The sequence below is a fragment of the Natrix helvetica genome (genome assembly GCF_964273705.1).
Source record: "Natrix helvetica genome assembly, chromosome: 2".
In the NCBI taxonomy this organism is placed as follows: Eukaryota; Metazoa; Chordata; class Lepidosauria; order Squamata; family Natricidae; genus Natrix; species Natrix helvetica.
The window spans coordinates 135,375,937-135,398,670 of record NC_138552.1 but is presented as its reverse complement, the minus strand read 5'-3'; the positions used below and the strand labels follow the sequence as shown (position 1 = coordinate 135,398,670).

The 22,734-nt window shown below is 44.6% G+C and overlaps 1 protein-coding gene across 2 annotated transcripts in view; it reads left to right on the top strand.

Moving 5' to 3' along the window:
- PLCB1 (phospholipase C beta 1) overlaps window positions 1–22,734 on the top strand; it is a 510,832-nt gene that overhangs the window by 307,882 nt on the left and 180,216 nt on the right. For both annotated transcript variants that reach the window (XM_081940153.1, XM_081940154.1), the window contains exon 5: window positions 19,660–19,739. In XM_081940153.1, coding sequence (XP_081796279.1) covers window positions 19,660–19,739 — 80 coding nt within the window. The remainder of the gene's footprint in view (window positions 1–19,659; window positions 19,740–22,734) is intronic.

The window sequence follows — 22,734 nt, the reverse complement described above, 5'->3', positions numbered from 1 at the left end:
ATGATATAAAGATCTTTATTAAGAATACTGTGAACTGAGAGAAGTACATTAATCAACCTTGGACTACTAAGAAAGGCTGAATCCCTCCTTCAGATCATCAACAACTAGAGTCTCTCATACCCTGGAGCAGGCTTTTATGGCTGGTATCCCTCAAGCAGTGATGATCTTTCAAGCTGAAAGGTAGTGGAACAGTTTTCTGGTATCTGACATTTTGCCAGGATGTTCAGAAGCAGAATGAGCCAGTTCGTAGTGTACTTGGCAATTCTCAGACTACTGAACAGGAACTCACTGAATTGTAGTATTATAACCTGGCAAGCCAACTTCTGATTGGCCGATGATACAAGAGTTCAAGAAAGCTGATCCCTGATTGGTTCTTCATCTGAGTAGGTTTCAAATTAGTCTATTTTTTAAAAATTGAAATTCTGTCTTTGAAGATGCCAGCATAGCTGTTGGCAAAATGAGACGAAACATGTTTGTAATGCTCTACAAGCTAATGTTTACTTTGCTGGTGAAATCAGCTGGGCAGTATAGTCCATCAACTATAAATATATTGTGGACTCCTTGGTGCTCTCCAAGTTTGATTATTTGCTTGCAGACTTTTCATTATCCAACTAGGTAACATCTTCAGTTCTAGTAAGTGTGAAATTTGTTCCTTGTTTGTACACAATAGCTTGCCCTGTCAGTATTGGTGGGGATGTGTGTTTTCCTGGGTAGTTCCTTGATTGGAATATTGTTTCCTGTTTGATTGTTTGTCTGGTGTTAATCCTCACTTATCTGGGTGTTGGCTGCTGAAGAGAATGTCTTTCTGTTTCTGTAGCTTTTTATTCTCTCTTTTGAATGGTGTGTAAATATGGTTTATCTCCAGGTGTCTGTTGATTACCAATTTCGTTGTATACATTATGTACAATAACAATAAAGACTCTACTACTATCTGCCTCTTAATCTGCAATTGGCTTCTCTGAAATATTTTGCAAATAACTATTGAGGTATACTTTTTATGATATGGGATGAAGACTGATCACTCCTGACTTCTTTCCAACCAAAGTTGGTACTATATCTGTCCATTCTCAAAGTCACTTCACAGTTGGTAGCTACTATTTGGGGATAAGAAAACAAAGAATCCTCTGAGCGCACTGAAAAAATTGTGAGTTATGGGTAATAGATAAGCAAAAGAAAAACTGTATAGATAAGTAACAGAGAAGCAAAAGAAAAACAGTATGTGTAAAATAACCCAAAGAATCAAAGCTTAACTAAATCTACAAGGAAGGACAGTCTTCCAACCAGAATTCTATACACAGGAAGGTGCTAAAGGCAATAGCTTTATGTTAAACATCTAGCAGTTATTTTCAGCACTTAACCCTGATTAATGGATATTTGGCTCTCTTTTCTTCTCATCAACTTGCAGAAACCTGAACAATCCAATCCACTGCTGTACTCAATGCATTAAAAGTATAGGTCTTTTTAAAAAAAATGTATATCTGGTTTGTTCTGCATGAACACACTTCACCTTGTAATAAATGCAAACCAAAAATTGTTTCCCTCAGGAGAAATGCTGTGTGAGAACCATGCCATAGGTATGGGTCACCTTCCGATATTCATGCATCTATATTTATTTTGACTGGACTTAATGGTGGCATATCTCTCAGACTATTTTCTATTGGCTTAACATTTTGCCCTCTTTGCAATTAACTGTCATTAGGCAGTTTTTCTGGCACATTGTTTCGCTTGCTTTTATGGTAGCCTGAGGCTATCAATCTTAAGAAAACTTTGAAAATAACGAGAAAATGCAGAGTAGCATTTGCAGAACACATCGGACAAGTGCTGAATAAACCCGTGGGACATTTAAGAAAGTAATTGCTTTCCGAAGTCGTCAACATTTCTCAAGTGCGTGTCAGACCTTAGCCGGCCATCAGATTTTGCAATCCTTTAAAACATGGCTCTGTAGTTGTAGACATTTTACATTCATGAAACTATGGATTTAGATAATCTGGTGTGTGTGTGTGTGTCTGTGTGTGTGTGTCACCGTGGGCATGGCGTGGCTTGGTGGGTGTGGCAGGGAAAGGATACTGTAAAATTTCCATTCCCACCCCACTCCAGGGGAAAGATACTGTAAAATCTCCATTCCCACCCCACTCCAGGGGAAAGATACTGTAAAATCTCCATTCCCACCCCACTCCAGGGGAAGGTTACTGCAAAATCCCCATTCCCTCCGGATCAGCTGGGACTCGGGAGGCAGGGAATAGATGGGGGCGTGGCCAGTCAGAGATGGTATTTACCAATTCTCCGAACTACTCAAAATTTCTGCTACCGGTTCTCCAGAACTGGTCAGAACCTGCTGAATACCACCTCTGCTAGGGCAAGCTGCTTAAACAGAATTTTCCAAATAATTCCATCTTCTCTTTCCCCCCCCCTCTTGCCAGTTGTTAATTGTTTCCAGCTCTTTTCTTCTCTTTTTCAGCCTTAATTTTTTTTCTGTTCCAGAGTTTCAGTCTCCTATAAAGTTTTGGCCATCTGAACTGAAGTATTCATATAAGGTCACAAGAATCTGGGTAGTGGGGTAGTTAAATGTCCAACCATGGTTTAAAGTGAATAAAGGGTCAAAGTTAACAAATAACTTTGACCATAACAAGGGTAAATTTGCAAGAGTCTCAAAGTTAATGATAGGTCCTTAGCCCAGGATGCCAGATTGAGCACATAAGCGATGTTGTCTATTCAATTTTATCTATGCTGAATTGTATTTCCAGGCAGTTACAGTCATCCTGTTTCTAAATGTGTCAGCCCGTTCAAAGTCTGTGCAATTATATGGAATGTCTTTAAGGATAAATGCAAACTGCTTTTCATGAGATGTTCTTCTTTTTCCCATGGACATCTTTACCAACCTTATTCAAAGGAAGAGGAGCCTGAATTTTTACACAAAGGAGTATGGCATATTTAGGACAATCCTTTCTCTCCATACAGAGAAAAGTTCTGTGCAATCCAGCTTTGCCATCTTGTTAATGTAACATTTCCAATTCACACTGAAATCCCTTGTGGCAATTGCCCTCTTCCCTCTGGGTTTTGCACCTGTGTATCTGTGTTTCTTGTATGTGTATAAATTATCCCATTTATAAAATTAAGTGACTCCTCCATCAGTATATAACAATGAATACATCTCCCAGATGCAATGTTTGAACACATTCATGCACTCCAGCAAAAACAGGAAAAAGGGAAGAAAATAGGAGGTAAGAGAAAGGAGTAGTTGCATTGGGAAGGGAAATAAAAACAACAGGGGGAGTATAAAACTGGATGGCGAACAGGCAAGTGAAATAGGTACCACATCAATTGATTAGGGAAATAAATGAAGGAGAAAGAAGCCTTGCTTAGGCATTACAAAAATACTAACATTCTTTAGGCAAGTAATCTTTTTCGAAGCCACAGGTAATCTGCAAAAGTATCCATACTTTTCAACAGATGTCTTAAATCTTCTATCAGGTAAATATTTTGTATCTTTAAAGTAATTTCTGTTTAGAACGAGACATCTCATATTGCCTGCAACATTGAAATGCTTAAAAAGAAGGTTGTGCTTCAGAAGCAGCTTATTCTTGCTTCTACCCCCCTCTCCCCTGCAATGACAATTGACACTGAGGTCAACTGCAGAATCGCCTAGGCCAGAGGTCTTCAAACTTGGCCCCTTTAGGACGTGTGGACTTCAACTCCCAGAATTCTCCAGCCAGTATGGAGAATTCTGGGAGTTGAAGTCCACAAGTCTTAACATGGCCAAGTTTGAAGACCTCTGGCCTAGGCAAGCTCCACATTTGGCAGACTACTGACTGACATGTGGGACCACCAGGGAATAAGCCTTGCTACAAAGCTCAAAGTCTACCGAGCAGAAGTGCTAACTACCCTGATGTATGCCAGTGAGACTTGGACTGTATGTAGGAGGCAGGCTAGGCAATTGAACCACTTCCACATGATCTGCCTCTGTAGAATTCTGAGGATCCAGTGGCCGGACAAGTTGCCAGCCACAGAAGTCCTCTCCAGAGCAGGCCTGCCATCAGTTCACACCCTGCTGATGAAAGCCCAGACACGCTGGGCAGGCCATGTTGCAAGGATGCCAGACCATTGCATTCCCTAAACAGCTCCTCTATGGTGAGCATGAGCTGTTCCAAGGAAAGCAATTGCATGGGAAACAAAGGAAGCAGCATAGCCTTTATTGTCATTGTACAAGATAAATACAATGAAATTGGACGTGTTGAAAGCCTCCTTCAAGTCCCTGGATATCGACACCACCTCCTGGGAAACGCTGGCACAAGATTGATTGGCATGGCACATGCTGATCCACCAAGGCTGCCAGACATCTGAGGACAGAAGAACAACCATAGCACAAGAGAAGTGAGCACTTCGCAAAGCCAGAGCTGCAAATGCTGTAACAATGGTTCCCACACATGTCTGGCAGACATGTGGCAGAATATTTTGTGCCTGTATAGGCCTTAACAGCCATCTGCGGGCACATTGTGGAAAGCCCACAACCTGTTAGATGTCAAGGTCCTCTCCGAACACGATGGATGAACATCATATCTTGCTTCTGCTACATCAAGCATACAGGTGGCTCAATGGCTAAGACACTGAGCTTATCGATCAGAAAGGTCGGCAGTGGAACGGTTCAATTCCCTAGTACAGGTCTCCTGCATAAGCAGGGGGTTGGACTAGATGACCTCCAAGGTCCCTTCCAACTCTGTTACTGTTTAGAATTTTGGTGAACAGGGACCATGCATAAAAGAGGGGGGGGGGGATAGATCTACTGTATTTTACTGGAATTCCTGAAGTCCCAGATTCTGATAGTATGGAGCACTGTTTTTATAAAAATTTTAAAAAATGGTGAGTGAAACCTAAATGAAGATACAATATAAGAAAGTATTTCCCAAATATTGTTTGGGATATTGGATATCCACATCCTGGGAAACTCGTTGGAGCCAATAAAAAGTAGGATTACAACTGAATAGGCATGTTTTAAAAAGACATTTTAAAAATGGAAGTAAAATGGGAGTTTATACTACTTGTACAAGGAAGGGTACTAGGAACTCTGGAGAATATGTTTACATACATTATTCAGGATTCCACCTCTAGTTTCCTGTATTGAGTTTCTCTTGAAGGGATTCCAGAATTTTGTACTTTGAAAGAAAGCTAGAGATATATGAACACGTCACTTCTAGAATTTCTTCATTTGTCCAGCATTTCTGATGGAGAAAAGGAATTGCTACTGGACCCAAAAATATGAAGAGTTAAGTGTCACTAAGAGGAGAAAGAAACCAGACCTTCAAGAATCAGGGCTATTGGGTTAGCCAATCATGGTTTAAGGTGAAGAACTAAGAAAACCACATTTCCAAGTTAACTTTGTTCAAGATGGCAGAGGGAACAAACATACTGGAGGCTGCCCAGACCATTTTTCCCATACTGTATTCTATTTCAAGTCACTGTCACTGGTCTAAATGTATGTCAAGTCACTGTCACGGTTCTAAATGTGTGTCAGCATGTTCAAAATATATGCAATTCTTGATATGTCTTTAAGGGTGCTGAGTCCTTCCTTTGAATGATGTATTTCCTCTATCTTGGCAGTGAATAAATGGCCACCCAGGGTTAGTAGTAGGAATTGTGTACTTGAGATATTGACAAGCTATCAAATCTATATAATCAGATGTTTAAGCCTCTGTTCTCCATTTTGGTTAGACCAAGTGTATTAACAGGAGTTTTCTTAGTTCTAATTAATATATATCAATGTGGAACTGTAATGTTTGACACTAAAAAATAAATCAAGAAACAAATGAGGATATGGGGATGGAAGCAAACAAACAAACAAAAACAGTCCTTCAGTTTTTCAAAACAGACAGAATTACAGAGCAGGGAAGGAGGCTGCATTTCAAATGAAGTGATGTTCGTGCTTTGTCTAAAAACAAATCCAATTATTATCATTAGAATGTGAATTCTAAATGTGTGAGGAATGTTCTGTTTTTACACCAAAAGTATTTTGAGGTGTAACCTTTTTTATGTTCAATCTTTGTAGCATTTAGTGTCACAAGGAGAATTAAAACATATTATTAATTCTTCCAGCATTGCAATGTGAAAGAAGCAGTTGGTTATTTTGGAAAGTGAAAAAGCAAGGCAAGACAGGATAAAATGTCGGATGAGCCATAGCTTTGATAAGAACCTAACAATAAAAGGATTACCTTGTTTCTTTTGCTTTTGAAATAATAGAAATCCAAGATAATAGACCACGTACGTCTTGTAACAAGAAAAAAACAAGGAGCTTTGCTTTATTTATCTGTTTGTTTGTTTGGCTGAATCCTAAATGACTCTGGGTAACTTGCAATTAAAACTTCCTTCACTGTAAACCCCTCGTCTTTGGAATTTCCTCCCTCTTCATTTTTTCTCAACCTGGTACTCTAGATATATTGAGCCACCCAAATTTCCATGGTCACACTGATGGACCTTGTGAGAGTTTTAGCCTTAACATATCAAGGAAGGAAAGTTTAGTTCCACGATTCTATCGTTCTGACAAATAATAATTGTTTTCATCTATTGGTCTGCCTGTATTGATTATTCTTTGATTTTGCATCTGTCTATCTGATACTTAACTCACTACTTTTTCATTCTTACTTAAAAATGTGGATTTTAATGCCTAAGTTTAGACTTTCTATTTAAAATTATTCTGGGTCATTAAGTTCTGAGAACTTGATGTCACATAATTAGTCAAATATTATAGATATATAGTTTTCCGTTTTTTTGATAAACGTTTACTCCCTGATAATGTGCAAAAAGATGGGGTCTGTTTCATCCCCTTATGATAAGGTTATATTGAGTGTGGCAAGAAACAAAGTGCAGAAATATATCTGTATATCCCTAAGAGAGATTCTGAGTTGCTAACCTTGCTTTCCTACAAAATATGGAAGATCTACATGCTTCAATGCTTCTCCCTTTTTAATATCTTTTAACATTTGTAAGATTAGTTTGATATTAGAAGTTGTACCCTGAATTTTCAGTGGGAGTGAGGAGAGTTGGTTGAAGAGATTAAATGCAGTGTAGAAGGTCTGAATGTTAGGCAGAATAGAAAGTATGAAAAGTTCTCAATAAGAAAATCCCTCCTGGTTTAATTTATTTGAATTAAAGGAAGCATATTTAATCTGCAGAATAATTATGTTTACTTTGATTTTTATTTATTACAAGCTTTTATCCAGATAGAATTCCTTTTTCGTTTGGGGAGAAAAATGCAAAACTGTTCCGGCATTCAGACAGAATACTTATACAATTGAAATAGATCTTTGCTTGCATTAAAATCTCATGGTAAGATCGGATCACCTAAAATGCTTTAAGTTACAGCTAGAAGGAGAATTGCATTTAATGGTTTCTTTTACTTCATTGAAGTTTTTCAAACAGAAACTGCATAGCCATCTATCAGGGATGGTGAAGCGAATCCTACAGTGTGTAGCGCAGTGATGGCTAACCTTTTCCAGAGCGAGTGCCTAAAGCATGCACATGTGTGCGTGAATGCGCGCAGGCGCACCCCAAAATGCAATGCGCATGCGGCCCCATGCATGTGCCCCGCCCCCCTACACATGCGCACACACCCAGGCATGCGCCCCACACTTGCACAGCAGAGACCCGATGAACAGCTTGCTGGCAGAAGGCATGGGCGCATGTGCGGTGGAGCCAAACTAGGGTGACAGTTCACGTGCCCACAGAAAGGGCACTTTGTGCCACCTGTGGCATGCGTGCCATAGGTTCGCCATCACAGTTCTAATGAGACTACTTTCATAGTAGCTGTGTTTTGTGTGCAACAGAGTAATATCTTACAACTGAACCATAGTTTATTGAATTAGCTAAGTGTCTCCACCGTATGGAGTCACATTGACCAATTGCCAAAATGGGAACACTATGCCCACCAAGTCTCTTCTGGAACCCTCAGCGTCTATGGCAGTGTTGGCTAACCTTTTCTGAACCGAATATCCAAAGTGTGTGCTTGAACTTCCAAAATGCAATGTGTGCATGCCCCTGTAAATGCTCCCATCCTCCTGCATGTGTCCATGCCTCCTGCATGTGTCCCGCCCCTCATGCATATGTACACCCCCGCATGCACCCCGCTCATGCACAGCAGAGACCTGACAACCAGCTGGCTGGAGCTGAAGTGGGGCGACAACTTGCGTGCCCCCAGAGAGGGTGCTGCGTGCCACATGTGCCATAGATTCGCCATCACGGGTGTAGGGGGTTGATGATCTCTTAGCTGTCTTCCAATTCTACGATGGTTGGATGGACGATAAGTACTTAATGGTTAGCTAAGGAATATTTGGCCTGAAATCTCAAAAAAGGCTGTGGATATTCTCCTGTGCGCTGCTTGGAGAGTCCAAACATGGGTTAACACAGTCTAACTGCCCTAGGACTGAGTGAGTTTTTTCTTGACCACGCCTCCCTTTGCCTCATGCAATTCAGTTTTAAAAACTCAGTCCGCCCGTTTGGACTGTAACCGGGGAGCTCCTGAGTCTTAGTTCATTTCATTTCATTTCATTTCATTTATTAGATTTATAAACCGCCCCCTCTCCCCATAACTAGCAGAAGACAAAATTAAACTGACACGCCTATTGAAAATTTCCTTCACCCTTTATCGAGATTCCTCGCGTGTTGAGACGTCTGCCGGGGCACCCATCGCCTGCTGAGCGTAAGCAGAGTGCGCGGGGGTGAGTGGCTTGTCCGGCGGCTGCCGGCGAGCCCTAGGGGCGGCGGGAGGCTTTCCGTCCGTAATTGCCCCAACAGCTGAGTTTTGCTGGCCGGGACGAGCGCTGAAGCTCTCCGGTGGCGGGGGCTATTAATTTGCCTGGCAACAGCGGTCGCCATTTTAAGGAGGCTTCACACGCTTTTCGTCACAAGCCGTGCTATTTCAAAGGAGAAGGCTGTGCGCGCAGCAGTGGCCATTTTACTATGCCAGGCGGCATTCTGAGTGACTGGAGCCACGAAGAGGATGTTCTCCAGGCCCTCAGCAGCAGCAGCGAAGCCACCGAAGCGTGGGCCTTGTCCAGAAAGCCGGCGAGGCCTACCTTAGGGAGGACACCTAAATTCCCAGAGGTGGCCAAAGTGAGTTAGAGAGCCTTGTCCTTTAGGCTTCCCTCTTAACTTTTGGCGGGATCGACGGGCGTTCCCTTGGCCAGCTGGCCCCCGCCCTCACCAACCTTCCTCGATCCATGCCTGGCCTACCTGTCTCTTCTGTGTCCTGCAGGCCAGTATGGCAGACAAGGGGGCACAAGATATGCAGGCAGGGCCCTCCTCAAAGTGGAGCAGGCTTGATCTCCCCCCCCAACGGGAGCAAGAGAAGCAAGGGCGGCTCTAGGAGGGCATCCCCAGGGCCCTCAGGGTGCACTGACAAGCCCAAGGAGGGGCCCCGCAGACATAAGACCCCACAATCCCACAGGCCTGATAGGTCTCCCAATCATGGGGAGCCATTACCAGAGCAAAACCCAGCCCAGGAAAGTGAAGGGGAACCTGGCTCCCCTCAAGGGGACAAGTCACCTCTATCGGTTGGGGAAATATCTAAGGAATCTTTGCCTGATGCCTCCTGGGGGTACCCCGACTCTCCCAGTTCATCCATCAGGGAGGAGTTGGAACCCTTTCAGGGCATGCTCCCTGAGGAGGAGAGTAACAACTTAAGGTGTTCTGCACCATCTACATCCCGCCCCAGGGAGGATAAGGGCCCTGCCCTGTCAGCTGAGATGAGGGAAGTGATTGCTCAGGGCATCTCTCAGGGCATCGCCGAGGGCTTAAAGCAAAAGGAGGCCTGAATTTCTGGCACGCCCAAGCCTAGGCCCTCCACGACACAGGCAAGGGACCAGGATCCACCCTCCCCAGGTACCTCAGTGGCTACTGAGGAGTCGGGGTGGGAAGAAGGAGAGATTGATGACTTTGAGTTATCAGAGGACGAAGATCTCCCTCCAGATAAACCGGCCTTCACGGGGTTGTTTAAACCCTCTCTATTCAAATCTATTCTCCACAAGGCCAAGGCGGCCACTGATTTGGGTTCCAACCCGAAGGGGGCTGCAGTTCCCCTACCCCCCCACTAAGGACCATAAGGAGGGCTTGTTTAAAGAACCTGCTCCTACCATTGATCTAATTCCAGTTCCGGAATTATTTATAGACGTAGTTCAAAGGCAGTGGGTCCAACCAGGTACCCTCACCAATCCCAGCGGTGGGGATAAGTCTCTCTACGCTGTGGAAAGTAAAATGGAGGAGGTGCTAAAATTGCCAGAGGTGGATGCTCCGGTGGTATCATTGACTTCCAATTCGAACTTACCAGCTGACCTTCTGGAAGGTCTCAAGGCCGAAGACAAGAGATCTGAGAAGGCATGTCACAAAATGTACCAGGCGGCTGCCTGGGCCATCAGGGCATCCACCTCTGCCTCTTTTTTCACTAGGGCATCACTCCTACGGCTACGCCAGCTGAGATCAAAAAACCCCTCTGGGGATCTCGTTGGAAACATGACATCAATAAAATAATTACCGCAGTTGAATATTCAGCGGATGCCTCCTTAAACGCGGCAAAGTTCGCGTCCAGGGCACTGGCATCCAATGTCACATCCCGTCATCTGCTGTGGCTGCGCCACTGGCAGGCGGACATGAAGGCCAAGGGGAAGCTAGCTTCCGCCCCCTTCAAGCGGGGACAGCTTTTTAGGGAGGCCCTGGACAGGTTTGTCATCAAAACGAAAGACAAACGGAAAATCCTCCCGGCCACCCTAAGGAAAAATGAGTGCAAAGGATCAGGTTCCTTTAGGAAGCAGTCCTTTAGAGCACAGGACACCACCCAGGCTCCCAGCTCCACTTCTTACCAGAGGCCCTACCCACAGGCAGGGGATAGGGGCCAGGACAGAAACTCTAAGGGTCAAGGGGGAGGCAACAACAACAACAGCATTCCTTTAGTGTGAACCGAGAGAAGAGTCACCTAGAACCGACCATTCGCATCCAACATCTCGGTGCCATCATAGACTCCACCTCCTGCCAGGTATTCCTGTCCCCAGACAGGTTGAAAAAATTTCAAAACAGACTTCATCTATGCAGACTGTCCAGGTCAGTGCCGATCATACAACTTTCCCAACTCCTAGGCATCATGATACCTTGCCTGAAGGTGGTTCCCTGGGCACGTCTTCATGCCAGGGAACTACAGTGGTTCCTCCTGCAAATGCAGAGGGCAAAGACCAGCAACTCACTGCGGCAAGTGAAGTTGCCACCAAGGGTGATCCGCTCCCTATCTTGGTGGAAAACAGTGGTGGTCCAAAAAGGGTGCCTCTTCAAGGAACCTGAAAGACTGGTTGTGACAACCGATGCCAGCCTGCAGGGTGGGGGGCACACTGCCAGGGCCAGCTCACTCAGGGCAAGTGGACATAGAGGGAGGCAGCCCACAGCATAAACTGGCTAGAGCTGAGGGCTGCCCACCTCGCCCTACGTCAGTTCGCATCTCAGATTGTGGGCCATCATGTACTGTTATTAACAGACAATGTAGCAACAAAGGCCCACATAAACAGGCAAGGCGGCACACACTCCAAGAACCTCATGGGGGAGGCGGAGTCCCTGGGCAGATGAGCGGAACGACATCTGGTATCCATAAGAGCGGACCACATATCGGGGACCAGCAACCAGGAGGCAGATTGGCTGAGTCGGCAGACGATCGATCATTCCAAGTGGTGGCTGCACCCGGACCTCTTCAGTCAGATCGTGAGGAGATTCGGCAAACCGCAAGTAGACCTCTTTGCCACCCACACCAACACACATCTGCCCCGCTTCTTTTCTTGTTACCACTCACCACTGGTGGAGGGGACAGATGCACTGAGGATCAAGTGGCCCTCAGGACTTCTGTACGCATTTCCCCCCCCTTCCGCTCATCCCACAGGTAGTGGCCAAACTGCTAGCAGAAGGGGCCGAAGTAATAATTGTAGCGCCTCACTGGCCCAGGAGGTCCTTGTCAGTCTCTCCATTCAAAAACCTTGGAGGATTCCTCAGGAGCAAATCTCCCTCAGCCAGGGATCCATCTGTCATCCGGATCCTCAGTGGCTACAACTAGCCATCTGGCACTTGAGGGGGAACTCCTGAGGAATCAGAATCTTTTGGACAAGGTCATCAAAGCCATTCAGGCGTCCAGACGACCTTCCACTATTAGAATATATGAAGCCACCTGGGCTGCATTTTCGAACTGGTGTCAAAAAAGTGGTGTTCGAGACGTTTCGTCACACTTACTTGACTTTCTCCAGGAGGGTCTGGACAAGGATCTTGCGCCTAATACACTCGAAAGGCAGGTGGCGGCCCTGTCCACCATTCTCACTTGTAACTCATCTAGACCCTTGAGTCAACATCCACAGGTCAAGAGCTTCCTGATGGGCGCGGTGAACATCTGCCCTCAGGTGGTTCATCGTTACCCGTCCTGGAACCTGCCATTCATTCTAAAGGCTCTAACGGAGGCACTCTTCGAACCTATACGGAAGGCAAGCCTCCATCACTTGACATTTAAGACCGCCTTTCTAATAGCCATCACCTCGGCGTGCAGAATTTCGGAATTGGCTGCGCTGTCCGTGAGAGAGGACCTATGCATTGTACATACAGATAGGGTCATATTGAGACTTGACCCCATGTTTATCCCTAAAATCAATTCCCACTTCCACAGATCCCAGGAAGTGATTCTTCCCAACTTTTGCCCTGATCCTACACCTCCAAGAGAAAAACTCTGGCATACGTTGGATGTAAGGAGGGCCGTCCGTATTTACATCAAAAGCACCAAGGACTTTGACGCTCCGAATCCTTTTTTGTATCATTCCATCCTGGGTCACTTGGTCACAAGGTATCATCCCACACAATTGGGCGTTGGTTGCAGGCCTGCACCAAGCTTGCCTATGAGCATGAGGGCAAGGCTGCACCATGCCGCGTGACAGCGCATTCAACAAGGAGTGCCACTACTTCAGCAGCATGGGCGACCCAGCCTCCATCGTTGATATTTGCAGAGCAGCCACGTGGGCGTCACCCACGGCATTTATCAAGAATTACAAGATTGACACCTTTGCCTCGGCCGAAGCCTCTTTCGGAAGAAGGATTTTACAAAAAGTTGTGGAGACTACAGACTCTCTGGACTCTACCCGCCCTGGGACACAATACCTTGGGTATAATAATAATAATAATAATAATAATAATAATAATAATAATAATAATAATAATAATAATAATAATAATAATAATATTTATTTCTTAGCCGCACCCTCTCCCGAAGGACTCGGGGCGGCGTACAATAAAACACATAAAAATACAAATATGGACAAAACATACATATAATATAGACGTATACAAAGAGGAGGTGGACAAATGGATGGAAACAATTAAAATCGCAATATTAAAAATCCCCTAAATAAGTTAAATAAATTAAAATTACAAAAATAAAAAACCCGTCAGGAGCGATATGATCAGACTATGGTTGAGCCAGGCCAGCTACTTGGAATAGGTGGGTCTTGAGCTTTACACGGAAGGAGCGGAGGTCAGAGGTAGTCCTAATATCCGGAGGGAGGTCATTCCACAGGGCTGGGCCCGCCACAGAGAAGGCTCTACTCCTAGGCGCCGCCCCTCGGCACTGTCTGGTGGACGGCACCTGGAGGAGTCCCTCTCTGTGCGAGCAAATTGGTCGCAGGGATGTATGGGGCAGGATACGATCCCGTAAGTAACTAGGTCCTGAGCCATGGAGCGCTTTAAAGATCGTTATCAAAACCTTGAAATGCACCCGATAGACCACAGGAAGCCAGTGCAGCTCGCGCAGGAAAGGTGTCACATGGGAGTACCTGGTACTCCCCATTATTACCCGCGCGGCCGCATTTTGGACCAACTGTAGCCTCCGGGTGCATTTCAAGGGAAGCCCCATGTAGAGAGTGTTACAGTAGTCCAGGTGAGACGTCACCAGCGCATGAGTGACTGTGCGTAAGGCGTCCCGGTCCAGTAGGGGGCGCAATTGGCGCACCAGGCGAACCTGGTGGAACGCCCCCCTTGCCACGGCTGTCACATGGTCATCCATGGACAGCCGGGCATCCAGGAGGACGCCCAAATTGCGCGCCCGCTCCATGGGGGCAAGTTGTATGCCCCCGATGGCCAAAGATGGAATTAATTGGCTGAACCGGGGAGCCGGTACCCACAGCCACTCTGTCTTGGAGGGGTTGAGCTTGAGTCGGTTGTCATCCATCCAGACCCGTACGGCTTCCACACACCGGGACATCACTTCGACGGCCTCGTTGGGGTGGTTCGGGGTGGAAATGTACAGCTGAGTATCGTCAGCGTACAGATGGTATCCCACCCCGAAACCACGGATGATCTCACCCAACGGCTTCATATATGTGTTGAACAGGAGTGGCGAGAGGACCGACCCCTGTGGCACCCCACAAGTAAGGGGGCTTAGGGTCGACCTCTGCTCTCCTGCCAACACACGTTGCGTCCGGCCGGAAAGGTAGGAGCCGAACCACCGCAAAACGGTGCCCCGGACCCCCAACCCCTCCAGTCGGTGCAACAGGATACCATGGTCGATGGTATCAAAAGCCGCCGAGAGGTCTAATAGGACCAGGATAGAGGAACAACCCCTATCTCTGGCCCTCCAGAGATCATCTACCAACGCGACCAAGGCCGTCTCCGTGCTGTGCCCAGGGCAGAAGCCGGACTGGCGCGGATCTAGATAATCATCTTCCTCCAGATGTCGTGGAAACTGATAAGCCACCACACTCTCTACAACCTTCGCCAAGAAGGGAAGGTTGGAGACAGGACGATAATTGGCCAGCTCCATAGGGTCCAGGGAAGGCTTCTTGAGCAAGGGTCTCACCACCGCCTCTTTCAAGGAGGCCGGGAGAGACCCCTCACTCAACGAAGCGTTCACTAGGCCTAGGAGCCAGTCACGTGTAACCTCCCAGGATGCCAGTACAAGCCAGGAGGGGCACGGGTCCAATAAACATGTGGTGGGTCGCAGTCGTCCACGCATTCTGTCCAAATCCTCGATGGCAACCAAGTCAAACTCCTCCCAGATCGGTTTCTCAAGACTCGCCACGGACGTCTCCATTGGACCACTGACAGGGACCCAATCCTTCCGGATTTGAGCGATTTTATCCTGCAGATATTTCCCAAACTCCTCTGCCCTACCCTGTAAAGGGGCCTCCCGCGGCCTCTGAAATAAGAGGGAGCGGGACACCCGAAACAGGGCAGCAGGGCGGTTCTCTGCGGATGCAATGAGAGCGGCACAATATTGACGTTTGGCCGCTCTCAATGCCACAAGGTACGTCCTTAAATGGGCTCGTACCTGTGTTCGGTCAAATTCGGAACGGGAGGATCTCCAACGACTCTCTAGGCATCTCTTGCGGCGTTTCATCACCCTTAGCTCCTCGGTAAACCAAGGGGCCAGGGTGGATCGTTGCCGCCAGAGAGGCCGCAAAGGCGCCACCCGGTTCAAGGCTCTGGTAGTCGCATTATTCCACGCGACCACCAGGTCCTCTACCCGGGGGCGGGTCAGGTTTACAGGAGGTGGCCCAAGCTCCGTCTGGAACCTATCTGGTTCCATCAGGCGCCTGGGGCGGAACCATCTAGTGTTTTCCAGTTCCGCCTCCCCGCAGCGGGGGGTAGCACCAGGGAAGTCAAGTCGGAGGAGTGAGTATGTCCCATGCTTGGACTCTCCAAGCAGCGCACAGGAAAAAGACCATTGGCTTGCCTGAACGGTCATTCTCTGGGCACTGCAGGAGAGTCCAACCCCACCCAGGGTCTGATGACTTATCAGGACTACGATCTTGAATGGACTAGGAACGACTGTATAGTACGCTTTCTTCGTTTTTAAAACTGAATTGCACGAGGCAAAGGGAGGCGTGGTCAAGAAAAAACTCACTCAGTCCTAGGGCAGTTAGACTGTTAACCCATGCTTGGACTCTCCCGCAGCGCCCAGAGAACGACCGTTCAGGCAAGCCAACGGTCTTTCTCAATCATCCAAGTCATGGTGGTCCTGAAGTGCTTTTCAAACACAATCTGACTTTATGTGATTTCTTCTTGAAATTTTTTCTTTTCTCAATGAAACGTTTTCAACAAAACGTTTAAGAAGCTTCTTGGATGAGAAGTGAAAAGTTTTCAGGAAAAATGCAAAGTCCAGTTGCCTTTTGAAAAGCACCTTTGGGACAAACATCAAAGCTGCTTTCAAGTCACTCAAGGGTTATGTAGTATTGTACAAGGATTCTGTCTTAAGTAATTCTAATAATATTGAGGTCGCCAAGTATACAGTGAACTAAGAAGGGAAGGTTTTTGTGCCAATGAGATGGAAAACAAGTGTATTTGCATTGTTTCTAGAGAAATGTTGTAAATTGGAATTTATTATGAATTTCAGGGAAGGGAAGAAAGTTATTTGGCAAGATGATAATTTGCAAAACCAAATATTGAAGGACAACAGCAGGGAAGCTTACATATAATAAGCCTCAGACTTTAAGATTGGATTACAAGGAGATTTTCCAAGCTATCAGCATAGATGTGGGAATAAGGGTAAGAAATGAGAGAAGAATATGCTATATGCAGGAGGGAGAAAGGCTCTGGGCATCTGTGTTTTTCAGAGCGTGGGAACCTTTAATTAAAGCATGTGGTTGCTGCTACTTCAGTAAGACTTGACATGTGACCAACAGTTCATAGCGTCCAAATTAATCTTCACAGTTCTCGGTTATCCATAGCAGAATCCCATTCCCTAAATTGGCCAATTGCAGTTTTGTAAAATATCCTGGCTGGGAGTTGTTTTTCTCATATGGCATTTAATTCATCATTTACTGCTGTATTTCTTGCATACTTTTGCATTCTCATGAATGTTGCTCTCACTGTAATATGAGAGTAAAAATTTAGATCAGACTTCCATCAAGAAAAAGGAATGGCAGCTGGCATGGGGAATTCTGTGACCTCCACAATCATTTTAGCACATGTATATGCTCCCTTAAAGCATGTATAAAGTCTACGTTAAAATATGTCAGCTTCCTGCTTCTTAATGTGGCTCAAATGGAAATGAGGTTGTTATATTATCATCAAGAGGTTTATTCATTAACCTTCCAAAAGAAGGTCTGAACTCCATGGTTGTTTTCTTGCATATCAATAAAAGACAGCTAATGTAGAAGGCAGTTTGGTGTAGTGCTTAAAACAACAGGCTAGAAACTGGAAGCCTATGAGTTCTAACCCTGACTTAGGTACAAAGCCACTGGGTGACCTTGGACTACAGGTAGTCCTCAACTTATGTCCATTTGTTTAATGACAATTCTAGTTTATGAGGGCCCCAGAAAAATGACTTTATCACCCTCTTCAAAGTTACAACCATCATATCACCCCAGTGGTCCATGTGATTACAATTTGAATGCTTCTTAATCGTCTCACATTTATGACGGTTACAGTGTCCTGCAATCACATGATTACAATTTGTGAACATCCCAGTAGGCTTCCATCAAGCAAAGTTAATTGGGGAAAGTGGATTACATCATTAACACCTCTGTAAAAATGGTCATAAAATCAGATCTGGTCACATGAAGATTCCTTTAATGACTGCATTAAAGTGGCAAACCACTTCTGGAAATCCTTGCCAAGAAAACTGCAGGGCCTCGTCCAGGCACTCTCTGAGAATTGGACATGACTGAATGGTAGAAGAAAAAGTATGGCTGAGACCCAGAGGCCCAAATTTAAGTATGACCTCTGCCATAAGCTTACACAGTTGAGACAATAATACAAATCTTCCTTATGTTTTGTTGTGTGAAAAATAGTATTTGAAACAGATACTCCTCAACTTCCGGGGGGGGGGGGATGCTAGCAAATGCCACAGTTCTGAAAGGCTCAGGACACTGGTGGGTAAGGGGGAAATTCTGACATTTGCTAATGTTTTGAGCCTTTCAAAACAATAGCATTCACCAAGATTTTGCCAGATTTGTGGTCTGTCCCTCAGTATCCTAGAGCAGTGGTGGGCAACCTGTGGCTCGGGAGCCACATGCGGCTCTTTACACCCTTTAATGCGGCTCTTCTGTGTGCCGGGTGCCCGCTCCCCTCCCTCCTCTCGGGCTTCGGAGGGAAGCTTCTGCAAAAGCCCGGGCGAGTGACAACCAATTTTGGTCCTATGACTGCAGAATGCTGCAAAATACCATAAATGCAGGCCAGTTGTTGAGTGTTTCAAATGTGATTGGAACACTCAACAAGGTGACCACAGTGTGTGTGTGTGTGTGTGAGTGAGTGAGAAAGACAGACAGAGAGAGGAACAGAGAGAGGGAGTGAGGGAGGGAATCAGAGAGAGACTGACAGACAGACACACACACACAGACAGAGAGAGAAAGAGGGGGAGGGAGGGAGAGAAAGATAGACAGACAGAGAGACACACACAGAGTGAGTGATTAAGTGAATGAGTGAGAGACAGACACACCCACATACACAGAGTGACAGAGAGAGAGGAAGGGAGGGGAGAGAGACAGAGGGAGAGACAGAGACAGACACACACACACAGAGTGAGTGAGAGACAGACAGACACACACACACACACAGAGTGACAGAGATGGGGGAGGGAGGGAGAGAGAGACAAAGAGCCAGAGAGAGAGAGAGAAAGAAAAAGAAAAAAAGAAAGAAAGTGGGAGAGAGAGATGAAATTAAAAACAACAACATACAAACCTGACTTACTCAAACTATCCAAGGAAATGCAAGGCCAATGTTCACATTAGTGGTTGTGACTTTGTCAGTCAATGTCAGGATGTAATTTTCTCTACATTGTAAGGCAAATGTTACGGAATTTAACGTTATCGATAAATAATATCGTTCTAAAGTTTTTGTTTTATTAGTTGTGTTATTTGTATCCTCCCGACCTATGTGGATACTTGCATGCAGAATATTCTCAATAAAAACTTATTGAAACTAAAAACAGTGTACCATCCTATGTATTTTCGGTTTTAAAAATGTGGCTCTCAAAGTAAATTTCAATCGTGGTTTTGGCGAGATTTGGCTCAGTTGAAAAAAAAGGTTGCCCACCACTGTCCTAGAGAAATGTTTGAAAATGCTAGCAAACACCTAGGTTATTGCGATTTCTCTCTCCGGTCAGGCAGGGAGAGGACCTGAGCAACCAGTTGTGTTGGGAGGCCTGAGCCTTCTCTCTGCCAACCAGATCATGGAGGCCTAGGACCTCTTCCTGACATGCTGATGAATGATGCACACAGTTGCTTAATAACCACAACTGGGAGAGCCAAGATTGTGGCGTTTTGAGTCAAGTGGTCAGGTGGCATCTCACTTAATAACCATTTCACTCAGTGACTGAGTTTCTGGGCCCATTTGTGGCTATAGGTGGAGGACTACCTGTGCGTCCAAGCCACAATATAAAGGTATGATGAGATTGTTAGCAATGTGATCATACTTCTTATTCATTCTTGTTTGATTCTCTCTGTTAACACAACAATCCCATTCGCCATACTTCCTACCCCATTCTGTTTCATACTTGTCCATAAACCTGTCCATTTCTGCTTATCTATTACACCCTTCTTCCAACCTTGATTGTTTTCTTATGGGAAGGCTTAACGCTGGTGTCACCATTCAAAGAGAACCTTGAAGAGAAGTTCCAATGGATGAATCTAAATGGAATTCCCCCCCCCCTTTCTTTTTTCCTCTGTTTAGGAATGGTCAGAAGAAATCTTCAGTCTGGCAACAAACCTGTTGGCACATAACATGTCTAGGGATGCTTTTCTGGAAAAAGCGTAAGTACCAAAATCCTTATTGTGCGGGAAGTTGCTTCATTTTCTTATGTGTCAGCTTCCTTTTTTTTCTGAAAGAATTATTGCTACCAATTGTTTTCATGATGATGGATTACTGCCTCTCTAAACATGCTTTTTCCTCTTTTCTCACTGAGACGGCAAACTGAACGTCTTTTTAGCAACAGCCTTGATGACTCAAATAGGTGTACCCTGAGCTTTTGTTAGCACCATCCCAATACTTTGGGTAATATACTTCCTATTCTGGGAATGAATATACAAGGGCAGTCACAGCAGCAGATAGTGTGCTAAGCTACTCTAGTTCATGTTCAGGCCCCCAAAATATAGTTTATAATCAAGGTGTTCCTGATTGTGAAGTTCTTGGATGCAGAAGTCCATAATTTTGTCACTTAGCTTACGCATGGGGAGGGGAATCTTTTCATCCTTATTTATGATTACATGGCAGAAAGCTCTATTATTCAGGAAGGAGCTCTGTGGATATATTTGGCACTTCATGAGTAAAGAAGGAAGTCTGCAACATCCTGTGAAGTCTCCTAAGAACCTTGAGAGATATTCCACTAACGGTTAGAGTAGGAACCTGAACTAAGTTCTTTAAACGATTGGCTTGAATCCTTCAGCAGTAGGGATTCATAAGACACCAAGTCTGTTCTGTTTTTTAGCAGTAGATTCATGATCAGACAACTTCTCCAGATTTGATTGGGAGCAGATGAATATTGCACTTACTTTATAATTTTTATAAGACAGCAGGAGGGTCTGGTCTTTTTATAAAAAAACAAAAATCTTATCTGTTTAAAGTTATATGCCACTCTGTTAGAATGTTGAGGCCCCTTTTTCAGCATGTCCTGGAATGAACGTGTGACTACCACTAGCTTATACCTCTGTCATATCTAAGAAAGATATAAAAGACTTTTCAGCATGGAACTATAGGAACAATCTCCATCCCCTACTAACCACCACCCAACTTTTTCCTCTGGAGATTGATTCTGGCCGTCCCCTGGTTAGATCCAGCTTGGAATCCCACTGGAATTCTGAATAAAATTCATTTGAATCTTCACTTCAATGGATCTGCAGTGGTAACAATGTTTAGCATGCATTACCTTTAACCTGCCAGTCAAAATAACATAAATAATAGTAGCCAGTCCCAAAACCATATTCGTTTTCTTATCGACTGGCTAGTTGAAAACTGACCGATCTGGAATTCTAATACTGCTGCTTAAGGTAATAAACAATAAATGACAGGCTTATCTCCTTATGATGTGCTGTCTATTATATTAGCTGAACAATAAAGGGCTACAAGATTTCCACCTCCCTTTCTTAATTGCCTGTGCCTTTGCCCTCAGAAGCAAATAACTGTAAATCTGTTCCTGTGAAGTCTGTAGGCACGATGTGTTGATCCAGAGGGCTTTGAAACAAAAGCACAAAGGGTGGTGTTGATGACAACATCCTGGGGCAAAAATTGTTGGCAGGGTTTTTTTTTTTTCAGCTTAAAGAGGAAACGCCTAAATATACCCAAGTTTATCTACAGTCATGCAGATGACTGAATAAGAATAAACAGAGATATATTTAAAGTACATGTTACATACAAGCATATGTAATGAAATCCTGGTGACATTTGAAAATAAATGCTGTTTTTCGGTAGAAAATGTAACGCACGGAAAGGTGTGTTCTCTTCCACAATGCTTTCAGAGCCGAACGACTTGTATAAGAGAATCTCCCAAGAATTAACAGCTCTTCAGCACACATGCTCCATATGGATGTTTCCTACTCTGTAGGTGAAAGGTGCTCAACCCCCAGGGCATGGCCCACTACTGGGCCGTGGCCAATTTGGAACATGGTCCCATGAGGGGCGTGCTGGCATGCATGTATGCACAATTCGATTTACGTGGGGAGCAGGCCAGCAAGCACCCGCGTCTGCACACAGCTCAAATTGCACAACTTGAGCTGCTTGTGCGCTAGCTTGCCACTCACACGACCCTGTTTCCCTCTCCCCACCCCAACAAAGATTGGGGACCGCTGCTGTAGATGAATACTTTTTGAAAAAAATCTACTGGATTAGGGTAATGCAAAGAATGAAATTGTTGATATTCAGATTTAGGTTCCACTAAAGAAGTACAGTGGAATAATAATAATAATAATAATAATAATAATAATAATAATAATAATAATAATAATAATAATAATAATAATAATAATAATAATAATAATAATGCCAAATGCAGACTCTGCAAAGAAGTTGATGAAACTTGACCACATACTCAGCTGCTGTAAAAAAATCGCGCAGACTGACTATAAAATGCGGCACAATTCAGTGGCACAAATGATCCACTGGAATTTGTGCAAAAATTATAATATTAAAACAGCAACAAACTGGTGGGAACATAAGCCTGAAAAAGTCATCGAGGGTCAGATGGTCAAGATCTTGTGGGATTTTCGCATACAAACGGATAAAATACTGGCGCATAATACACCAGACATCACACTGGTTGAGAAAAATAAGGTTACAATCATAGACATCGCAATACCAGGTGATAGCAGGGTTGCCGAGAAGGAATATGAAAAAATCGCGAAATACCAGGAGTTAAAAATCGAAATCCAACGATTATGGAACAAACCAGCAGTGGTAATTCCAGTGGTAACCGGCACACTGGGTGCTATTCCAAAAGCACTGGAATTACATTTAAAACAGTTAAAAATTGACAAAATCACCATCAGTCAAATGCAAAAGGCCGCACTGCTTGGATCCGCACACATATTACGAAAATACGTTACGACGTCCTAGGCCCCTGGGTGGGGCCCAACTAGTAATTAATGCCAAATCCGGTGATACAACTGGCCGCTGTGATACAATTCTGTTGATGCAATAATAATAATAATAATAATAATAATAATAATAATAATAATAATAATAATAATAATAATAATAATTTTATTTTAAGCAAAATTACAAATATTATACTTGTAATTTAATAAATCTAACCTG